The following is a 24,470-nucleotide window of genomic DNA, read 5'->3' as shown; positions in this document are numbered from 1 at the left end:
ATGGTCTAATTTAAACCACCATGAACCCGACCCGACCAGACCAGACAAGGATGCTGTAAATGCATCACACAGCACTCCTTCGTATCCGACCGCTCGATCAAACCCGCATTACAGTAAAAACCTCACGCTCACAAGACAGCATCTCAGTCCTGATGCACATTTCTAGTCTCAACCAGATGACAAGCGAACCCTTCTAGCAAGCTTTATTTATTTTTTTTTAAAGATTTGCATCTGTATTTATTTATAACACATTACCTGTTCATTCCATACATGTATGTCAACAATATATCAACAATATCTTCAGATTTGGTTGCTTCCCTTGTATGCAGTATTAAATCTAAATGTGTATGACTTTATATTAATTATTAATTAATGGTGCATTGGATAAAGCCAGACATTGTTGTTAAAAATATAAGGAAGGTCAAATGATGTCATAAATTTTCAGAAATGTCTAAAACATTTGGAAACATTCACGATGCTGGAGTGTTACTGTAGTATTATTATGTCTTTTTTCCTGCAAATGCAAGGGTCTAGTCAAAGGATTTGTTTTAAATGTCTTTGCATTTGAGGTTAGACTTAATTACAGTTTTTTTTAATTGCTAACAAGCATCGGTCAATACTGAAGCCACTTTTTCAAAACTCCTCATACAGTCTGCATTACCAACATGAATCTTGGCCAAACAGTTAATCTCACCTCCAAAACTCACTCAAAACACCAAAATACTGTAGACATGTCTCAAAATAAGCTCGATCGACTGTAACACTGGCAACAATTCTCACTCAGAAAGCATACTCATAACACACTGACCTAAAAAACACTAACCACAAAGAGCATTACATAAATGGTGAATGTTTGAATCTTTGAAGTTTGAATGACTTTGCACATAAATCAGTATTTCATTATAGAATAAGAGTAATACCTTTTCACTTTATTGACTGTATTAAAGTATATGTAAGAAGAATGAATCAGAAATGCTGCAATTTGCTTCAGTATCCTTTATTTTTTCTATATCTTTGCATATAGTAACTTACCCGTGAAAAATAAGAAGTTGAAACAAAAAAAACAAATTCCTGAAATTCCAGGGTTGCAATAATAATTACGTAAAAAAAAAACAACATCAACAACATGTATAGTATAATCACTCATACTGTTTCTACAGTACTGTGAGAGTTCAAGTCCTCCTTTTCTCCTGCATTCAGCCACATGTTCTCATCAACATCACATCTTATGTCTTCTCTGGCAATGCATCTTGGAAAGTATCCTCTGGAATGTCTAATCCAACCCAGGCAGTCTTGAGGAGAAATGTTTCCACACCCCACATTCATGGCATCCAGTAAAGTCATCTGGTCATGTGGATGGTGGTCATGAACCTTGCACCTCCACGCAGGGAAAAGCCCCTCTATGGACTCTATAACCAGTCTGTGACTTCAGAAGAGTGGTGGAATTCCACATTATCTCACACAGCAATGAAGGTAGGGGAGTTTCTTGCCCCTCGCCCTCTCTCCTTCACTGGCACAAGTCGATTATGCAGGTCATCCAGAAAAGAAATGAGCCTCTCTGTATTGTCGGGGGCAGTGAGTGGTTTGTGTGCCAATCATTGGACCATCATTGCACACATACTGATGTTAGCTCCTCTCTAGCCTGGGACATCCACAGTTGCTCTCTGTCCAATCGCATTTCTTCCCCTACGGCTTTTTATTGCCAGGTTGAATCCAGCTTCATCCACGAAGATAAATGTATGTGCAGTTCGCCTGGCTTCCATCTCCATTACTCTCTAAAATACAGACACTTTTACAGTACTTTGCATTATGCATAGCTGTGTATGTACCCTGATTGGTTATTGAAAAGACATCTTACCTGGACATATTGATACCAGAGTTCTTTCACACGTTCACAGTTTCTCTCAAAGCATACAGCGTACAACTGCTTCATCCTTATTTTATGTTTCTCCAGGACTCTGGCAGTTGTTGTTGTGCTGACCATATTCACATTCCCAAATGTGATATTGTCTGCCAGCACTCTGTCCGAATTTCCCAGAGTTTTATTGCATTGTTGCCAATTACCATGTCAACAACGGCAATCTCCTGCGCATCTGAAAAGATTCTGCCTCTCCCCCCTGTGGGAGGCAACCTTTGGATCCTAAAACACAAAACAATCAATATATTTCAAAATGTCAGTACATGTAAAACATGCTCTATTATACTGTAATATGTAGTTCAGTTATCACTGAAGGACGCACATCTCACCTGTTGCTTTGCTGAAAGATTTGTACGTTAAACGCTGCAGATTTGGTTGCACCATTAAACCGACCTCTCTCAAAGAAAGACCATGGTTTACAACATGGTCAATAATTATGGCCCTTATCTCATCAGAGACCACCACTCTTGGTCTTCCTCTCCTTTGTCCTCCATTCATTCTCCCTCTCTCTGCCACTCTTCTTTCCTCACCAGCCTGTCTTTCTTGATCCATCCTTCCAAAGCCACCCCCGTTTTACTAAAAGATGGTAAAGAGACTAAAAACAGGACACCTGGGTAGCCTTTCAGCTGAAATTGCAATGAACTGTGTTTGGAATGATTATTATTTCATTTTATTGTAAATATTCTGCTATGATTTTCTATATATTTCAACATGGTTAATGCAGAAATGCACGAAATTTCCATCATTCTGTTTTGAGTGTGGTTTTACCAGCTTTGAAAGCAGTGTGTTAGCATTTGAAAATGTGATGCAACTGTAAAGTGTTTCGCAGGTGGTGGAGTATGAATGACAAAAGAGTTCATGGACTGTGGAAGATGTGATTTCGGTTTTGACCAATGCATGTTAGCAATCGAAAAAAAAACCTGTTTATTGTCAGTTTACTGTTTATTCAGGATTATTGTCAGTTGTTTGTTGGATCTATTTTCTGCTCTGTTAAGATAGGATGTCTGTATCTGGTTAAAGAACCTCTCAAGAATGTCACTCCCATTTTGGTACAATACTGTGCAAAAGTCTTAGGAACCCTATTTTTTTTTTGTACAAACTTTGTTAAAGATTTTTATTTTATGAAGTTTCCAGAAGAACTGTGGCTGCTTCTGCAAGATGCTCAGTAACACTTACAGCTCATTTCCTCATAAAACTGCACACACTGCACCTGAGACTACTAAGGATTGTCCCAACAGATATTGACTTTGTTTCATTTATTACTGTTTACTGCTCTTTATAGTATTTTTTTAAATGTAGAAACATTGAAATTAATTATTTTTGTAGGCATCATTGCTACAGCATTTCTTTGCATGTGCCGAAGACTTTTAAATGAATTGTAGGAGTGGCGATAGTAGTGCTGGATGATTCACAATACTTCCAAGGTATAGCTAATTAATATACATTCACCATCCACTTTATTAGGAACACCTCTTTAAACTAAACAGTCTCTGTGTAAACTCTAGGGACTGTTGTGTGTGAAATTCCCAGGAGATAAGCAGTTTCTGAAATACTCAAACCATCTAGTACCAACATCCATGCCACGATCAAAGTCACAGAGATCACACATTTTCCATATTCTGATGTTTGATGTGAATATTAACTGAAGCTCTTGACCTGTATCTGCATCATATTTGCATTGTGCTGCTGCCACATAATTGGCTGATTGGATAACTACATGAATGTACAGGTGTTCCTAATAAAGTGGACAGGGAGTGTACATCATACGTATTTTATGCTATCTGATGATATCTAACTGTGTATTGGTAAACTGGCCTCAGTGACACAGAATTAAAGATATGTTATTGCAGGTGATTTTCTTCACATCTAAGACAGCAGGGCTAGTTCCTTTCTTTGCCAGAAGAGAGCACTAAATATCAAGTTAATGGTGCATATAGTGGTGTTTCAGATGAGCAGAGGTCTGGCCTGAAGAGATTGGTTCAATATACACAGCAAAATCCCCCATTATATAAAAAACGTCTGTCTCACAATTCTGATGGGTTGTATATCATCCATTGATCACACTTGGGCTTCAGAAGCCTGGGAGTTTGAGGGTGGGGCACAGTATTTTATTCTCTTCTGGACTGAGATTGATTTTTCTGTCATTGGGATCTTTTCACTCCTTTTAGCTTAGGGGTCACAGCCCTCACAATCACAAGTGCTCTTATCATCAGTGAGAGAAGCTGGTTTTAATTTGCCACATTCTCACTAGTTCCTCTTTCAATTCTTGATATTTTTCCTGCTTTTCACTGAGGGGGGGAGGCATTATGTTACCAGGTTGTCTGTCTATCTGTCCATCCGTCCCTCCGCCCATCATCCCTCTATTTGTCTGTCTGTCCATCTGAGATTCTCATTAGTGCGGTATCTCAAGAACGAGTGGTTGAATGTTTGTAAGATTTATACGGAATTATCAATGCAACCAGCAAATGAACTGATTAGATTTGGGAATTGATTCAAACAGAATCAAGGTCACAGCAAGGTCAAATGTCTAAAATATTTTTTCTTCAATAGCTTCCTTTCTGTTTTAAGTATATTTTAAGGGTATTTCTGCTGGTGATGGAAGCATCCCCATCAACACCTTTGGCATCAAGGTTTGTTTGTTTGTTTCTGCCCTGCATCTATTATGCACTCTGAATTATTCACATCTCATGCCATTCCGTGACCGTGACCTGTGAATATGTGCTGCTGGCGTGGTTGAGGGGACCTCCCATGCTGTACCATGCTCTCCACCACTGAGCTTGCATAGTTAGCTGGACTCCATTAACACATGGGGCCAGATTTGGGTTTCTGGCACAGGAAGTGTGTGAGCCCCTGTGTGGGAACAGAACACATCAACCAACTGGATCGGAGGGCTGAAACTATCTAGAAACGATCTGAGAAACGGTCAAGGGTTGGTCCGTTGTGTCTGTTAGACATTGTGACTGTCAAATACATCAATGGCACTTTTCACCTTGCATGAAAGTTCCTCAAGCTCATGCACCTGCAGGTTGAGGACTGCAACCCAGCAATCCAGGAGACACTCTTGAATGCAAGAGTCCCTAGTACATGGGCCGTGCATGTTCTCAGGAAACTGTTTCACAAATGTTATGCACTCTATCATCTGGATCCAGATCACTGCCTGGTTCCTAGAGTACTGGCCTTCCAGCAGGGACTCCCGGTCAGCAGGGAGTCCCTGTCTACATTAAAGGTGTATGTAAATTTGTCACAACATTTCTGAAGGGAACAAGGCACCAAATGTGGGCTCTTACACTTGTACTGGAGTCCCTTTAGACCACTGCATGCCTTGTTGTTAAGCTCGTCTTGCATGTGTGTTGGCTGGATGACTACTGGAGTGACTTTGTGATTGAACGCAGGGATTCTGTCTAAAGTCGTATCACCTACTTTTGTTAATCAATTGATTGATCTCACAGTGTTCCATGAGAGAGAACCTGCTGAGTGTTCCCTGTTATGCCCAGTATGCACCCTATGGTACTATTTGATCATTGGATCAACTTTTTATCTTCCTCGGAACAAAAACACGAGGAGCCTGTCCCCTACCGTGACATGCCCCTCTACGTGTTGCTCCAGAAAGTCAGCAGTGAACAACTTTCCAGGTAGTCCTAAGGTGGGTCAGTTCCTCATGACATAGTGGCTTATGTTATCCAGATGATTTTCACCACCCCTGGGGTTAGGCAGGGTGAATTAATATGTTAGAACATAACATAATATGTTAGATTTCTTGTCATTTGGAATCAGTGCCAATCTGGTAGGCACTCAGCGAGAAGTTTCCAAGGAAACGATGGCCGTAAGACAAACAGTATTTAATCCGGTGTTCACAGAACCACGGTTATATACATAATTAGCATTCCACGGGATCTAGGATCTTAATGGCTCCCTCAATTTGGACTTTATAGTGTCTGAGCCTTTTGCCTTCCTAGCAAATGTTTCTGTATCTAGCTACATCAACCTCAGGAAAAAAAAACCTCATTTTAAAAAGGATTTGGTGTAAAATTCCATTAAAATCGCATAAACGTTTCTTGTTCACGGGAATTGAGATCAATTGCAATTAAATAAATAGGCAAATGTGTATTGCTTTACTTTAGTTTAGCTAAAGTAGCTTGTTAGCTACCTTACCTGCTCAAGAAGAAGTGAAATCAGCAACAGCATGAACATTAGCAACTGTAGCATGAATTATAAGTCATTACAATAATTACTTGAACCTGTAGCATAAATAAACATGTTTAACCAAAGGCAGAAGACAGGTTTTGTTCTTGGCAATACAGAACTCATAAGTTCTTTGAATTTGTTTGAATTTTTCCTACGTAAAGTAGTCGAGTAGTTATATGGGCGGGGTGGACAAATCATTAACTTTATTAGCTTAGTCCCAGGGCAAGTGAAAGCTCCACAGTGTTTGCCTAGTCCTTGTTTAACTATGCTAAAAATTGTGGTCAACAGCAGTGTGTAGCGCAGCAGGCAGCAGAATTCAGAAACACTTACACTACTAGAGGTGCAATGAAGCACATTATATTTAAACACACATCCCAAATGAAAGATTTTCTTTTATAAAAATGGCAAGTGAGGTTTTTTTTTTTGCTTTCTCTGGTTGTTGAACAAGAGAAAAGAAACTCTTTTGACCACTGTATTAGCATATTGTCTTATTGTCTGATGGACAATTTATAAATGACAAACTGATAGCCTGGACACATACGTGACATGTGCCTGTCCCTGGCGCACAGGATAGTGATTTGTCCACCACTATATGGTTAAATGTCTGGCTTTTATTTGTTTTCCAATCAGCAGTAAAGTTTAGTTGTACTAGAAAAAGGTTCTTGAGGAACTGTAAATCTATCCTTGTGTATTCAGCTGATATTTGTGGCAATACCTGCAGTACGAACACATATTTATTGTGTGTTCTCCCAGGAAGAAATATCAGTTTAAAGTGTAGATATAGATACAGATGTCAGCATTTTACAGTAGGTGTCACATGCAAAAGGGGGAAAAACATTTCGTTTGCTTCTGCTGGTGTTGTTTGGATGTCAATATTGCCTTTAATGAGAGATGTTCCTCTGCTGATTAATTGAAGTTTTATATTGGCATCCCATTGTTGTGTTTACATATATCTGTGTGTGTGTGTGCGTGTGAAGAGATATGGCTGTTTTACTGGTTCCAAAGCAAACATGGAGAAGGAGAAATCCTCCGATGCTGTTGCCTTAGCAACACACCCTTTTAAGCCTGGCTGGACTAACTGCACTGTATTTCCATCTGCAATCAACAAATGAGATTCATATTCCCGGCTGATTAAAACAGCAAAAGACTCTTTGCTGGTTCTTGCTGGCCCGATAACTCGCAGCGACAGAGCACACCATGGCCCCCATCCAGTCTCTGTGTGCCCTCTCTCTGGAGGGTGGTGTTGCGTGTTATGTGCTGCGAATGACAGCGTTGTTCTGTTGTTCCTCTCATCTCGCCCTCTGTGTGAATTCCACACCTATCTGTGGAAAAGCTCGCATGCGCCTTCCGACAAGCACGCGCAGTGCAAACCGTAGTGCTTGTAAAAGGGGTCTGGTATAACATGGAGCAAAAATGTATTTAAAGAAGAGAGTGCAGTAGTAAGGATGCAGAGTACACTGTGATATTAGAGCAGTGTCAGCTGCTGAGGACGTTCTTTGCCTTTTTTATTTTTTAGTTTATTTGGTGCCACCTACAGTTCAGTATGCAGTACAGGATGATGTATACTCTGTTCACTGAGAGATTTGTGTGTGTGTGTGTGTGTGAGTGTGTGCAAGTTGCTTTTTTGTATCAGGAACCAATCCTTCATTTGTGCAAATATTGAACAGTGCTGTTTTCTTGCTGTTAAACCGCTCTGTTAGTGTTTCTTAATAAAACACGAAGCCATCGGGCAAATGATTCTGAACAGGGCTGCTCTAAAGCTGAGTCATGTCAGTGCGAGTATGACGAAGGGAGGGGGAGAGAGAAAGAAAGAGAGAGCGACATGGATAGAAAGAGAGTGTGATGTGAGTGTATATATAGAGAAGAAAAAATAGAGGTGAATGAATGAGAGAAGCAAGGGGAAATATGTTGGTGATGAGAGAGAGAGAGAGAGAGAGAGAGAGAAGGAGAGAGGGAGAAACAGATACAGTGTGATAGTGTTGTAAGAGGAGAGTGGAAGGGAGGGGTGTGCTAACGTGGCTGGGGCGGAGGGGGCAGAGCAGACCTGTGAGATCTCTAGGCTGCGCTCACATGCAGTTGCCTCCGAGCAGACGGAGCATAGCTTTTCTCCCAGGAGAGACTCACGACACAGCGCCGTACCTCTCCTCCAGAGGTCCGCACTAAGCAGGGAGATCCTTTACTGGCATGTGAGGCAGAGGCTAGATTGAGCACAGCAGCAGCAGCATCCCCCTGCCTTTCACTCTGGAGGGTTGGGAGTTGACATTTGTCTACAGAAATACCTCACTCCAACAACCTTGCATCAGGATACAGAGGAAAGCTGAACACTGGACAGGTCACTGAGGATTTTCCTGAGTCGGTGAGTTGCTGTCTTCAACTGCCACGTTCACAGATCCTACAGGTGGCACTCTGAGCAACTGTTGAGGTGTGTATACCGCCTTGGGTGATTCTTGCTGCTGCTCATTTGAGTCCCAAGACCAGCTTGAAGGTGTGAAAGCAAATCAGGTGTAAAAGCAAACTCCAAAAGGCTACAGCACCATGAAGATGACCCCGATGCAGAAGCTGCTCCAGCTGCCAGCCAATGCTGTGAACATTGTGAAGACGGTGCAGGGGGTGGCACAGGGCCAGGAGGAGGCACGCAGCCCCGTGCTCACCCCAGACGGCGGGCTACAGAACTGGTACAGCGCTGTTCAGCCAGAGGAGCTACGCCACCTCCGTACCTCCAGCACAACCGGAGGAGGAGGAGGAGGAGGAGGAGAGGCAGGAGAGGGGGGAGGCACTCAGGAGGAAGGGCTCCCCAGTGCTCAGACGCAACCCCTGCGGTAAGGACACACACAGATGCACTGAGCATTGCAGGACCACACACGCAAAACAGGTCCTACACACTACTGCGATTAACTAGAGTTGGAGATCTTGAGTGATTGTACAGTCAAGCATTTAGAGACAGTGAGTAGTTCAGCAATGTATAAAGACTAAAATAAAAGCATCCATGAAATAGTTTTGCTTCACTTAACAACACGCCATCTTTGAATGCATTTGAATATTAATGAGTGCATAACTTTATACTGCACTCTATATACTGTATATACACCTTCATCTTACATAGACCATGGAAGGTAAAAATAATTGCTTTTTGATCAAACTGTGTATTTATTTACTGTAATCGTTTCTTCACTGACACTTATGCATGAGCCAGGATACTTTCTTCAGCCCGTCTTCACGCAGGAATTGATATTCCTATTTAAGTGCCAAATCCCAAATGGCTTTCTCGTCACTTTATATGCTTACTACATAGGGTATAACCATAAAGGCATTTGTAGTGTGTTCAGGTGGCAGGCACGCATACATTTGAATAAATATTAAATTCCTAAGTGGAGAAAGAGCAACTCGTATTGTTTTCTGATAAAGTTTTGGCACACTAGGCTTCACTTGGCTTGGGTCGCTTTCAGACGTTACTCCAGGCCAGATGTATCCAAACTTTTTCCCCATGCGGCCCAGTTTTTTGAGAACTTGCACCATTTTTCAGTGAACTCCAAACATTTTCATTTTACCTTAACAGAAAACGAGGACGCGTTTTCAACAGCACGTCATTCACGCCCGGGCCAAAACATTACTAGTGTGAAATGGGGGAAGGGCGTGGAGCTTACAGAGAGTGTCAGTTAATATCGAAGCATTCAAAAGACCTGCGCAGATGGTGATTGGCTCATGTGCCGTTTTTATTATGGGAAGAAAAAAGGACAGCTCTTTTGGTGTCTTTTGGAGTACTTTTCAGCTTTGTTCAAATGCGGAGCTCCTATGCAAATTGCTTTAGTTTGGCTGATGTAGTCTTTTAAATATTTATTTTTTGGTATCTTCCATTTCATCCCTTACCTGCGCCACCAGCTCTAGGCTAACAAACTCACTGTCATGAGGTAGACAAATAACAGCACCATGCAATAGTGTTTCACCCACTGGCTATGTGTTTACATAACCAGTACTCAGTTAGTTCATGCCCATCACTATTCCTGAAGCAGCACCTCAGAGGTGATTTAGTGTGATGCTAAGGCCAGAGGAATTGTAAGTCAGGAGTAAGAGAAGGCTTCAGCAAAGATGTGTGTGTGTGCATTTTTGCAAGTTTCTTGGCTTATACCTGTGTAGTGAGTGGTTTCACAGTCATGGCGTAAGATCGGACAGTTACCTCACCACTGACTTTAGAAAAATGATCTGCCATAAGCTTGAAATTAGTAAAAAAAAAGTGTCTGTAGTAAAATAATAATCATATATTTAGTTTATTATAAACTTAATAGGAAATACTAGATAAATTTGACTATATTCAAGATATACTTGCCAAGAAGTCATTTTTTGCAATGAGCAATGAGCATTTCTCCATTTTTTAAAAAAATTTCTATGACTGTAATCCACTACTGTAAACTTTATGACTTTATCATACATAAAGGTTTACAAATGCACAGAACATAGCATTGCGGACCAGAATTAAACCAAACAACGATCTGTTTTTGGCTAACAAGCGCTGCACAACGCTTCACTAGTTTTTACCACAGCCACTCTCTCTTCCCTCACAGCCACTCTCTCTTTCTTCTGTATTTTACAGAAAAGTCTAAAAGAAATTTTTGTTTTTGTAGCTTTGTAATATCACACATGAGTTCAAGTCTCTGCCTCTTGAATAAATCCCCTTGTTCCAGCAAACATTCTCATTCATCATTATGCTGTCTTTTATAAAAAATGAAGTATATTTTCTTTATGGTGTATCAAGTTTTCTGGGTTTTAAATTGTGTCAGTTTGAATTCACAACACCCATGGTAGCGAGAGAGAGAGAAATCATCAACACATGGTAGTAATGCTAATGAAAATGGACCAGAGGAAAAAAAAAAAAAAAGATGGAGTGGATTAATCAAGCTTGGATTCTCTGATATCAAAGAAGTTCCCGTACTCTGTGGAGAGCCAAAGAACGAGCTCAGGCTGTTGTATCAGCGTAGTGTACAGACAGCCTGCGTTTATAACACTCATTAGAAACGAGCATTCTGTCATTAGAGATTAAATTCTCTGTTTTTTCCTCCATTTGGATCCTAAAGATCATCGCCGAAGGGTGAGAGCACGCGGTAACTCTGACGAGTGACAGACCACACAGTGACTAAAGAATTCAGGAAAGTGTTATTATCAGTAATCTGACTCTGCAGGCCGTGTGTCTGTTGTGTGCGCGAGTGTGTGACGTCGTGGAGCATTGAATTATGCATCGATCTAATTACACTGGACCAGGAAGCAGGTGAACCGATGAACAGAGAGCAGCTCAATAAATTTGAGACTTGCGTTTCCTTATCAACCTCACTGTCTGCAAAAGAAAAGAGAAGATCGTCTTTCTAGTTTTTAATCCACAGCGCATCTGATTCAGAGCTGTCCCTCTCTCTCTCTCTCCTATTCTGTCACAACACTACGATATCATCTTTTTATTCTTCTCCCTTTTTCATGTTGTTCTGTTTTTTCCCCAAGCTCTCATTTTCTGGACACTTTTTAGCTGGGATGCAGTGCAATGAATAAGCTTTTGCCTTGGAAAGCTTTTCTTTCTTAATAGCTATGACTGCGTGTGTGGAGATCTCTGTGTAATTTTGCCGTCCGCTTAAAAACACTGGTGTCAATAGATTTGGCCCATTTTGTTGGTTTTGTCAGGTTTGAATCAGAAGGTGACTTGAATTCACTTGGAACATTTACCTCTGACATTTGAGTAGAAAAAATCCACTTGAACGGCTGTCCAGCTCACAATTCCCAATCGGAAAGACAGAGTCATTCTCCGAGCTGCAATAATGTGACATTATTTCCACATGGCCTAACCCTAACCCAACACTAAACCAACACTAACCCAACACTAACCCTAACCCATCATACAGGACCTTTTACCGTAGCCTACAGCCTACACTCATGTTTAAAATAAATGAAGCACTAACAAATCTACTTTTCGTAAGCATTTTAAAAGCACAGAAGTTAAACAAGTGCTAGAGCAACAGAAGCATTGTTATTTCGTAAAGTAACAGGAAGTAGCTAAATAATTATTTTACGTTTTTCAAAACAAGATATCTCCATTTCCGCTTTGTTTACAGACGTAAACATGATACCATATGAAAGCTCAACTTCCACTTTTTCCTCTCTTTGTTTCTAACACCTTTTCAGTTACTTGCGAGAAAATCATGTGACATGATTCCACAGGGTTAATGCGAATTTTATGCCCATTTTCTCTGCATGACTCTTCTGAGGTGCTGAAGTTTTCCAGGTTTTCATAAACACAGCATTACATACATGTAAATACCAAGTGAATAATTGAAATCTTAGTTAGAGGATGCTGTTGCTGATCTAAATTCTTGACTCTAGTTCTTGATTTCTAAATTTAAAATGTTATAAATGGTATTCCTTGTTACTCAGAACAGCACTTGACTGTATTTTCCGGATCGTTATTAGGGAGGAAAGTAAAATACCTGGCTTTGGTCAGTCACTTCTAACACATTTCTAGTGAAAGCTCATAGTCTCTGCCGTATTTTAGTCTGAAGTGTTCTGAGAAACGCAACACTGTCAAGTACATTTAAAATCAATTTTGGGGATCTCCTCTGTTTACCACTGAAATAAACTGGAATTAAGAGGATCCCATCACTTTGTCTTAGACTAGCATCTCTTACTCTGTCAAAAATCATCGTGTGTGTGTGTGTGTTGTGTGTGTGGTGAGCAAAGCTGACAGAGTGCAGCAGCTCATAACTGCTGGCTCCTCACAGTGAAGCTTTCAATTGTTCCCTCGTCACGACATGGCTCACACACACACACACCTTATTCTAAGGTAGAAGCCAGAAGTGCTCAGTGAAGCATGGAGTCATGGCTGAAACAACGACCCCAGCTGAACAGAATCTCTCTCTCTCTCTCACACACACACACACACACACACACCTTACTTGCAAACAAGCACTTACCTTCTCACACAAAGATCTCAGCCACATTAGACACTTTCCTTCCTCACGAATCCAAAGCACTGCGAGACATTACTCAGATTTTATATTTATATAATACACAGGATGTTCTAAATGTCTAGGGGAAATTAAAACTTTTTAGCAAAATATCTTCCATATTTTTTCGTACTTAGTTTATATTATATATATATATATATATTTTTTTTCAGATAGCCTTTAAGAATGTCTTTGACAAAAGAAGAATGTATTGAAATCATTCTCATGGCTGGATCGGGAAGATGTCACAAGGTTGCGATGACTTTAACAGGAAACATGGCGAGCGCATCACACACGACATTGTTTCCAAACTTATTAACAAATTCAAAAAGACTGGAAGTGTTGCGGACCAACCGAGAAGCGGACATCCACTATGTTGGAGACTTTTGGGACACCATGTATTTCTTGTAAGGAAAGAAAAACATCCATGTTCTGGATTATGTTCGTATAATCGCACGCTCTGGCATGTGTTATTCCACTTATACCACAATGATTACACTGTTTCATTTAGTAATAATAATTAATAAATTAATTAATGTTTAATTAAAATTCATTAATTAATGAACTACACATTGTGCATTTTAATGATTTACAGTTAGATTTAATGTCGTGGTACATCCGAGAGACAAGTCAGTTCCTGTTATCACTTACGTTATAGAATAATCATTCTCTCTCTCAAAAAAAAAAAAAACACAGCTTGCCATTTGCTGTGAAACTGTAAAGCATAAAGTACTCTGTCTTGAAGACTTTTTTTTAAATCTTATCTTAAAACATACTTTTTTTAGGTTAGTTTTTACTTGACTGTTGAATTGCTTATGCTTATTTTTTATGATTTTTATGATTTTTTATGATTTTTTATGATACATGATTGTGTTTTTTATGTAAAGTGCTTTGAGAAGCTACTTTTAAAGGTGTTATATAAAATAAATTATATTATTATTATTATTATTATTTCCTGCGCTGGGAAACTTTGAAAAGCGCCATAACTGTTACCAGCTGACCCCCAAGACTCATTCTATAAATGCTAAATAAACATCTCCTAACAAAAAACTTCACCACATTAACAATTACACGGTTTAACACGTTTTTTTTAATCCATTTATTTTTGGTCTTAGATTACGTGGCACTTCCACCGTACATGCCCCTGCGTATGTGCTGTTACTATAGAAACAATAACTTATTAGAATGAGCGCATTAATATTAACAGCTGGAACTGCCCGAGCCATGCTGTTATACGAAAATAATGTGCACATTCTGACCAATCAGACTCGTGAATTCAGCCACGCTGTGGTGTATTACTGAAGGTCTTTGGAGGACTGCACATTCTGTTTGATTTGTTTATTATTCTTGTTCTGGATGAGGACGAGCCTCTGACCTGTGCTGCCTGCCACCTGAGGAATGCTGTATATTAAACCATGTCAGAGTGAGACAGAACGCGACAGAGAGAGCATGTTGTGCCTGGTCCCTCCTCATCATCTGCCTGCCTAACACTTCACAGCTGTGAAAAGCCAACGAATTTATTCACTTCACCTTATTGCTTTCTGTGTTGCTGTGGAAACAACAGCTGTGCGAAAGCGAAGCGTGTCGTGATTTAACGCAGGCGTTTGCGGACAATGACGGCGTGACAGTGTCAGGGGGGAAATGGTTTTAATTAGCTTATCCTCTTATCTCTACCAGTTCATAACCTATTAATGCTCAGGCTTTAGATGACTGATGGACTGGCGTGGCTGGAAAGTTCTCAGTACTCATTTTAGTGTGATGTCACAGCGTGAAACTTCTGGTAATTAGACTCTAAAATGGGACAAACATATGATATGGACAGCTAAGGAGTGCTTTTAATATATTCTAATCCTTACTCTTGTACTTTATTGTAAAAAACGTACTAGGGTGCTGGGGTGTAATATACATTACGAATTAGTTAAATTTATTATCCTAATGGTTCCTGTGAATTTCTCTCTCTCTCTCTCTCTCTCTCTCTCAATCTTGCTGCACTGTGGTAAAATAACTAGGTCATATTTAAAATATTTTCATTCCTTTTTCCGTGATGCTGCACAGTTGCTCAGAGGAGGAGCTGAAGTGTAATTAGGATAGACAGAATGAAAATGAAGCCTGGGCTCTTATGATGATCAGTCATGGAGTTCCCTCACCTCACCAATAATCTGATACCGGTGTAAACAACGGTGTAAGCCATTTCCTCCATTATGATAGTGAAGCGTGTGGAGAATACATGTGAGGATCGAGCGTTGCTGCTGTAGGGCAGTGTGTGTCAATCCTGCACTCGGTTCTTTTCCATGCCCTAACAGCTCATCTCAACAGGGGCTTGTTATTTAGTCGATTAGTCAAATCAGACGTGTTCAGAGCAGATTTTCTGATCTCTCATGAGAGTTATAAGTCTGGGCAGAGTGTGCTTCATCCTGGATCCCCTCTGTGCACAACAATGGATGCCTTCTCACATGCTCTATAGAAAACTACAGCTGTTAAGAAATAAACCAACAGGTTGTGTGTCTGTCCCTCTGATCATTGGCAGTTTGTGTATATTTATTTATTCCTTAATTCATTCATCTTCTGTAAATGCTTTATCCTGGTCAGGGTTGTGGTGTATCCGGAGCATATCCCAGGAACACTGGGCGTGAGGCAGAAATACACCCTGGATAGGATGCCAGTCCATGAACACACACACATTCACACACTCATTCCCACCTAGGGGCAGGTTAGCATAGCCAATTCACCTGCCAGTGTGTTTTTGGAGGTGGGAGGAAACCAGAAGAAACCCACTCAGACAAAGCACAGAAACCTGTAGTTCAGGATCGAAGCCAGGACCCGGTAGCTGTGAGACGGCAAATGCTCAGTCTTTCGCTGCCAAAAAAAAAAAAAAAACCATCATCTGCCGGTTGCTAGTTGCACCAGAAAAGCCAGCTTTACCTGCAGTGTCTTTGCTAGCTGTGATCATTGACCAGCACCAACAAGCATAAATCAGCTGAAATGAATGAAATGCTAACATCTGTCCTGTTGCTCTGGCTAATCCAATCCAAATGTGTGTGTGCAAGGAGCAGGATGTAATGTGACTTTTCCATAACAACAAAGCGTGTAATTACTCTTTTACTGTACCAAGTCACTAACATTAGTTCAGCTACTGTAGTTAGATAAGGTTTCAGTTACACATCAGTTCAGGAGAACACACTGAACAGAACGTGAATTTTTTCCTCGAAATACAAATCGGATGCCCAATCCCCACTGTACATCCTTAACCCCCTCCCCATCCAACTTCTCAGTCATCTTTTAAGCTTTGTAACAGAAAACCTGTTTAACCACAGAACCATTTTATTCCTAAACAAAATTTAAATTATAATTAAAGTTTTAATGCCCAACAACATCTAGTAGTTGAGAAAAGCAGCCCACAAGGCCTCAGCATATGTGGATACGTCTTGAAGCTGGCTTGAGGAAAGCCAAGAGTTGGTAACAATCTAAAATCTAAAATAGTTTTGATATAATATACAAGATGATATACACTATATCACCAAAAGTTTGCGGACACCTGACCATCACACCATATGTCATCATATGTATAGAATGTCTTTGTAGGCTTTAACATTTCCATTTCCCTTCACTGCAGCTAAGGGGCACAAACCTGTTCCAGCATGACAATGCCCCTGTGCAAATTGTCATTATCACATGAAGACATGTTTTGCCAACAACCACATGCTATATGAATGTTATGGTCAGATGTCCGCAAACCTTTGGCCATATAGTGCATATGATAGTTGCTGGACTTTGAGCTCTCTGCACAGTAAGGCGAATGCTTTGTCTGTTGCGTGAAATTGTTGTGAATCCAATATGGTGATGAAAGAAAGTTATTTTCACCTTCAGCATACTGCAAAGACCCTGCAGTCCCAATTCAAGATTCCTATGCTGAAAAATCAACATCATATTGTATGTCTTGATTGGTATCTTTTGAAATGATAAACCCCAGATAAACAGACAACTTACATAGGTAAAACAGGAAGTAGCAGATAGCAGTAGGCTACTTCCTAGTATTTAGGTAACCTACTGAGGACAGTTCTAGTTTTGAGACCTCTGGCATTAAGAAATTAATTCACTTTCTTTCTTATAAAGCCCACTGTTTGTTTTTTTTGTTTGTTTTTTTGTCTTGGAGTTTTGAAAAGTCGAGGGTTAATGGCTCCATTCATCACCTGCCTGTTGCTAATGCAATGAATCGGATTTGGTTGCTATAGAAACTTTTCTCAGAAAGCAGTTATTAGAATGGTCCAACTAGAGTTACCATAGCTTTGGTGTGACAAAATTCTCAAGGAAGCTCTGATATGCTGTGGCCTTGATTGCATCTGCTGTGCCAAGTGTATATACACAGCTAGTTTCAGTTTTTATGTTTTGTGTTTTTATGTTATATTTGGCATCCATGTGGCAAACATTCACTTAGGGAGCTTTCTGCTATTCATATAAGTATAATGAAATGATCTGAAAAATCCAAATTGTGTCTTCAGTTTGTAATGACAGACCACTTTTATGAAGCTTTTATTCGATTCATTTAAAAAACATTGAGTTTTTTTTTAGACTTTTTAAAAAAAATGGAGGTTTGAAGCAATGGTGACTAGAGATAAAGGGTTACACATGCACATGAACAAAGCATATGAGGTTTTTACTTCTCCAGATCTTCGTGACTGAACGTTTTTACACTCATCCAACAGGCTTCATCGGCTCTAATGCATGGCAGTGATTTTAATATCAGTGATGAGTGACAGATCTTCATGATCTTTCTTTGTGTTTCAGGTGGCCGTGTCTCTCTTTCTCTTTCCTCTCACATACTTTGTACAAAGAAAAGGACAGAGAGAGAGAGAGACATACTTTGATTGGAGAAAGTCATGAACCATACTGGGTCTGACTGTTAATCACTGACCACAAAGAAAATGATTATGTTTTTAGGTCTTTTTGTCTGCTTTTTCTGTTACTACATATTTGACCATTACCACATGTTAAACCGTGTTCACTGTTTCTTTGCTAAATGTAGGTGGGTGACACATTAAAGGAAAAAAAAACAACAACAGGTGCTGGGACATCATAAGTATGCTTTTGCTCTGGAACTGTATTAGAGACATGACCACCATAAACACCTCAGTCAGAAATCTCAGGTGTTCAATTGGGGTGAGATCTGCTGACTGTGAACATCATAGCATATAATTTATACCATTTTCATCCTCATCAAACCATTCAGTGAGCACTCGTGTCCTGTGGATGGGGGCGGAGTCATCCTGGAAGAGACCACACCTGTTATGCCAGAAACGTTTCATTATAGGATAAAGATGATCAGTCAGAGTAACTTAACTGATTTGCAGTATCGCTTCACAGCAAAACAGGGCCAGTTTTTCCCTTTCACATGTCACCCATCTATATGTTTAGAAAGGTTTTGTGAATGTATACTTGTACACTAGCACTGAACTAATGACTGGTCATTCACAGATTCCTCTCACAAACACTTTTCTGTGAAAAAACCAGATAACAAAAGTCCATTTTTCTCACTTGTTTGCATGAATGTGATCTTGAATGTCTCACTTGAATGGTGTCTATTTTGGTGATTGAAGAGCATTTTTATTTTCTTTTTTATTGACAGCTCTTTCCATCTCCTCAATAGCTCTCATGAGTATCTAACCATGGCTGCTTGTCATAAGAAGATCTTTATCCTTCATTATGGTCTGAGGTTTCACGCTTCGGCGCGCACAAAATCAATCACGTTTATTTCTCTATTCATTCTCCGAGACTGAACTAATCACTTCAGCAAAGAGCAGCTTCTGCCTTTTTGCATCCCATTCTGAATGACTTCCTTACTGAATGTTATCACCATCATCATCCAAAAACCTACTTTTACACACACGCATAGTGCATGAGAGAAAGTGATGAGAGCAATTGGTAAGAGATAAATTGGTGTGTATGACTGTTTTTCTGATTTTGGGCTGTGAAATAATAATTCTGTCACAACCTTGTCTGTTCAGGCTCTTCAGAACACCTTCTGCTGCATATTCAGGCTTGCTCAGTGAAAATGAAAGCACTGATTGTGTTAATATATTCAGTTACACGTTGTTCTTCTATAGTCATCACTAAAAGCAACAGGTTTCCCCAAAATGAGGACAGAGAAATTGGTTGAAGTCTGACAATGGGCTGGAAAGGCCCTGAAATGGCTTAACATCTCCGAGTGGATACGATATATGTACATTGATGGTGTTTTGCTTTTTATTTTTCAGGCACGATGATTTGAAGGAGATGTTGGACAGCAACAAGGACTCTCTAAAGCTGGAGGCTATGAAAAGGATCGTTGCAGTGAGTATTACTATTTGCTGGAACCTTTTAGTCCACTTGGTAAAATAAATCTGAAAGTGCATCTCCAGAAGTGGCAGCATACATCTTTCTTTTTTCAATTTAGTGTCAGTTGTATTGCTTTTTGGCTGTAGGATATGCTATAATTCATTACTGCTGTGATTCAGTTTATTGTCGTCTTATTTATCAGCTAAATGACTCTCCCAAGGAGCACTCAAATTTAATCACAATGGTTCTTTTACATTATTGCTATACATTTGTTGCGCATGTCACATGATGAATTCAACCTCGAGAGAAGATTGCATGCTATGAGCAGTTACATGTGCTCAAGCATTAATTTTACCCAGATCTCCTTGTCTCTCTCTGTTGTAATCAGGGAGAATTCTTAGTGTCAAGCGTTCACAGACTTGCCTTATTCTTTCTGTGCTCCAGATACATTTGCATGCTCATTATCTGGTAGTTTAGCCTAATAAGATATTCATATTGACCTGATTTTCATTGTACAACAGGTCCCTTTCTGTGGTCTGATTTGTTCTACAGAAAATCTTACACACAGAAATCTTGGTCTCTGTTTATTATTTATTGCACTAGGCAGGGCCATTATGCTCACTGAGGCATTGTTGACAGCATGTGCTTTATGGCTTTAGTGTTCAAACAGTGAGTCAAGCGAACCTCCAGCCAGTAGCTCCATACAGATTCGCTTAATCAAGCCCGCTGGATGTTCTATAACAGACTAAACCCATTAAACCTCATATAGCACAGGGACAGAAGACACAGACACACAGCTCACTGAGACCAGGCAAATGCAGAGCTCATTTTAGCCTTTTCGTATCAGTATAAGTTTAGCTTTTAAGTGAAAGAGTGGATTTAAAAATGCACATCGTAAGAAGACTTAAGGTACTTTATTCTGCCTCTAAGTCCTGTCAGTGATATCGTAATTATGAGGCGAGCACACTTGAACGCCACTACTGTGTCGTAATTACAACTCGGGAATACTATGAACCCAGACGATAGGAGTGGTAGAAATAGTAATTTTGCATATTAATTGTTCAATTCTTCATTTTCTTTCAGTGATATAGACTTCCTGTTGTTGATGATACAAAAAAAATAATAAAAACCAAAAGTTTTCTCACACCATCCATTTTTTCAGACCATTACTGACCACTACAGACCACTAATTTTTCAGAAACTACTGGAAGACATACCATGCACCTCTGAACTCGTACCCAAAGCAGTCGAAGTTTATGCTTATTTGCGAAGTTTATGGTTTATTTCTCTACTGTGTGGTGCTTTTATAAAAATTGTGGTTATAAAAGTTTAGGCTCTGAGCTGCTGTCGCTGTAGCGTAGAGAGGGCTGTATGATGTCGTGATATTAAATAGGACAGCAAGGGTGTGTGTGCGCGTGTGCGTGTGTGTGTGTGTGGTGTGGTGGGGTGGGGGGTAGTACAGCCGGGTGTTAAATATTCATTCCTGGTGTCAGATTCTCAGGGTTGCAGTGGAGAAGCTAAGGCCTAAAATATTTATCACATGAAGCAAAGACAAGGGAAAAAGAAACAGCTTGCTTGACATGGTTTCTATTATCCAAGCAGAGGAGGCAGTTGTAGTATTAGTGACAGGTTGAAGCTCACCACGGATCCACGTCACGTTAAATCTGGAACGATTGAAAAAAACTGTCTGGTTAGGACAGGCTTTGTTAACTCTACTAAGGCTTTGAGAAACCCTGCAGAAGAAGAGTGTTGTTAATAGAACCTGAAGTTAGAAGTTAGTTTTTATGGTTGCCATGATGTAAGAGTCTGTGGAGAAGGAATACTTCAGAAAGTTGTACTTAAACAGCCATTTTCACCATCCATCACCAGTAGTTGGCATTATTATAGAGTTACTTTCTTTCTCTACAATCTACTCTCTCCCTCTCTCACTGTCTCACTGATGACCATAAACAAAGATATTAGCTTTTATTTCCACCCAGCCCCTCCAGCTTCCACTCATAATGCTGTCAGAGTCTTTTCATGACTCTGCTGTGAGATGTAGTGTACGTGTAAATCTACCCAGTGCCTGCAATGCCATACAGCACATATATCACTAGATACTGTTTGCATAATCATTACATAGTAGCGCAAATGCTGACATTTGTAAGGAACAGCTTACAAAACAGCACTGCCGTCTGCAGTATTGTGACAGTCTTTGATTGTAGATGTTCAGCTGGTTTGTTTTTCTTGCCATAGATGATTGCCAGAGGGAAAAATGCATCTGATCTCTTTCCTGCTGTGGTGAAAAATGTGGCCTGCAAGAACATTGAGGTGAGTTTGAAACACTCATAACATAGTCCAGAAAACCAGCTTGAGATGTTCACAGCCAGTGACACCATTATGAAGTGAAAACAGCAGTGGGAATGTAGCACAAAAACAACATTTTTTTTTTCATCACACATTCTTACAAAGCAGCTTTTTAATAACCTTTGTGACTGCTGCAGCTGTAGTGCTGGAAAATAGGAAGTGATTAAAAACCAAATTTGTGGAATTATTCTCCCCAAAATGTGTGTGTGTGTGTGTGCAAGTACGTGCGTGTGTATTTTTATGTAACATGCAGTTAGCGAGGTGCGAAAACTGAAACTGTATTTATTTGGGCAAATCCAAGAATCATTGTCAAAATACAATGCAGGAGGCAGACAATCAGAATACCAAGCCAAGAGTTTAAACCAGAAAACACAGAACTAGAAGAAAAGGCACTAGGAAAACACAGACACAAACTAATCCAAGGGTGAACAGGTTGGACACAATCATGACAGAGGTGGAGACAGGAGTAAAACAGAGACAAAAGCACATGGCAGGCTCCTGAGTGGTGCAACAGAAAAGCATTCACCTTTCACCACAAGTTCGAATCCCAAGAATGCCACAGCCGTCCGTGGCCAGGAGTCCAAGAGAGCAAAATTGATCATGCTCTCAGGGTGGGAGTGGTGGCATACTCTCTCCCATTGTCACAAAGCAGCTTTACAGAAATAAATGGATTAAAAAAAAATATATTGTAAATATGTGAATTTATCCCTAATGAGCAAGCCAGAGGTGACGGTGGCAAGGAAAAACTCCCTGAGACAATATGAGGAAGAAACCTTGAGAGGAACCTGACTCAAAAGGGAACCCATCCTCATCTGGGTGACACGGATAGTGTGATTATAAATAATTCCCTTCTATAACTGTGTACTATATGGACAAATAGTGCAATTGTGCAACCAGTAAATTCATCACAGTTTTCGCAAGAAGTCCGGTTGGTTAAAATCAATCCACCGTCCACTGATGGAGTCCTGAGTACGAAGGTGTATATGTGCTCATGTATGCGGAAGAGGGCGGATAGCGCTTTCCTCTGAGTGTGTTACACCTCCCTATGGTGCAGCATGAGCAGCAGTTTGAAAAGATGACGCAGGCATCTCAGAGGAAGCACGTGTTAGCCTTCACCCTCCCAGGTTGCGAGCTCTCGTATGATGTGGGAGAGCTAACTTGTGGGAGGGAATTGGCCAAGACAAAATTAGAAAGAGGGGAAAAAATCCAAAAAGAACAAAAAATGGAAACAAAACACAGGAAGTGAAAGCAACACTCATCGCACTGGGAACCGCAAAGCAGACTTTGTGACACGCAGTTTCTAAAGCGTATGTGTATATGTGCTTGTTCTAGGTAAAGAAGCTGGTGTATGTGTATCTAGTGCGCTATGCTGAGGAACAGCAGGATTTGGCTCTACTCTCCATCTCTACCTTCCAGCGAGGACTCAAGGTTTGCACTTACAAGTAGCGTTTTAAACTCCAACACACTCAGATCAGCATGCATTTTAACTGCTCTGAGTCTGGTGCATCAGGACTGCAATGTTGCGAACAAACATTAAAGGAAAACTGAAACACATGAAATAAAACACATAAGGTGTGTCAACAACTTCAGACATAAGGTTATCGCTGTTAGCTCATGAAAACAAAATGCAATGCAGGTACACAATGCAGTCTTGCTAAGTTATGGCAGAGACTCAGCTCAACTAGTTAGCAATCTACGAAATGATGAAAGTGATGGCATTGATGGTAGTATTAGCTTAAAAGTTGAAGCTTTGGAATCGTATCTGTTAGAGGAGGTGAGAGCTAGACAGACTAAAGCACTAAAGCGCTGCTGCATCGCTGTCTTTATGTTGAGATGAAGCAGATCCCACTGGCACAACTATAAATGGGTAGTTGAAAGGCATTGTGGGTAAACATTAACCAAAGTTTGCAATGACGAAAGAATTTTAAACTAAAAAAACAACTTCTACTCAGAATTTCGTTACAAAATAAATCTTGGATGCCAGTGAAACTCACGTATAAATTCTAAATATTAATGTGGAAGTCTCACTCTCTATTAAGCCATGAAGCAGGAAATTGTGTGACCTGACAGCTGCATGATTTGACATGACTCAGCAAGGCTCTCTGAGTCATTTCCTCGTGTTTTCATTAAGTAGAAACACCACCTAGTGACTTGATGAGGAAAATGCATTTCTCCCTCTTCCACAGTCACAATGCAGCATATATGACGTATCCATGCCATATCCAGACAATGCTTTTCTCATATTTACTTTCTTTTTTTCCGAAACCTGCAGGATCCTAATCAACTGATTCGAGCGAGTGCATTGCGTGTTCTGTCCAGTATTCGAGTCACGATCATCGTGCCCATTATGATGCTGGCTATTAAAGAGGCTGCTTCGGATATGTCTCCATACGTCCGCAAGACAGCCGCTCACGCCATCCCCAAGCTCTACAGGTATGAAGTCCTACCACTGCAACTCAAAAGGTGTTTTTCTACTGCTAGATTTTAAAACCAAAGGTACTTGGGGTTCTAATTTCTTTTCCAGCATCTTTGGACACAACTGGAATGGTCACAGTGATGACAGTAAAAGCGACAGCATTCGCTTCATGGCACATAATGACACCATTATTAAGTCCAGCATGAACGAAGTGCTTGGATTTACATTGCTCCTTTGTTTAATGGCCAATTTGGTTAACCAGCTACTTTTGGCTGCAGCAAAAATGATTTAAAAAATATGGCTTGATGATGAAGGG

At 40.2% G+C, this 24,470-nt stretch overlaps 1 protein-coding gene across 12 annotated transcripts in view; it reads left to right on the top strand.

Moving 5' to 3' along the window:
• LOC113529806 (AP-3 complex subunit beta-2) overlaps nt 1-24,470 on the top strand; it is a 47,658-nt gene that overhangs the window by 2,208 nt on the left and 20,980 nt on the right. For 6 of the 12 annotated variants that reach the window (XM_026919298.3, XM_026919295.3, XM_053236712.1 and 3 more), the window contains exons 2-5: nt 19,332-19,407; nt 21,628-21,702; nt 23,071-23,166; nt 24,011-24,171. In XM_026919298.3, coding sequence (XP_026775099.1) covers nt 19,332-19,407; nt 21,628-21,702; nt 23,071-23,166; nt 24,011-24,171 — 408 coding nt within the window. Of the gene's footprint in view, nt 1-8,157; nt 8,923-19,331; nt 19,408-21,627; nt 21,703-23,070; nt 23,167-24,010; nt 24,172-24,470 lie in introns of those variants that run through there. The other 6 variants (XM_026919288.3, XM_026919286.3, XM_026919287.3 and 3 more) reach the window with 3 other exon arrangements.

The sequence above is a fragment of the Pangasianodon hypophthalmus genome, chromosome 9 (genome assembly GCF_027358585.1).
Source record: "Pangasianodon hypophthalmus isolate fPanHyp1 chromosome 9, fPanHyp1.pri, whole genome shotgun sequence".
Classification (NCBI taxonomy): Eukaryota; Metazoa; Chordata; class Actinopteri; order Siluriformes; family Pangasiidae; genus Pangasianodon; species Pangasianodon hypophthalmus.
This window is presented reverse-complemented; position numbering and strand designations above follow the sequence as displayed.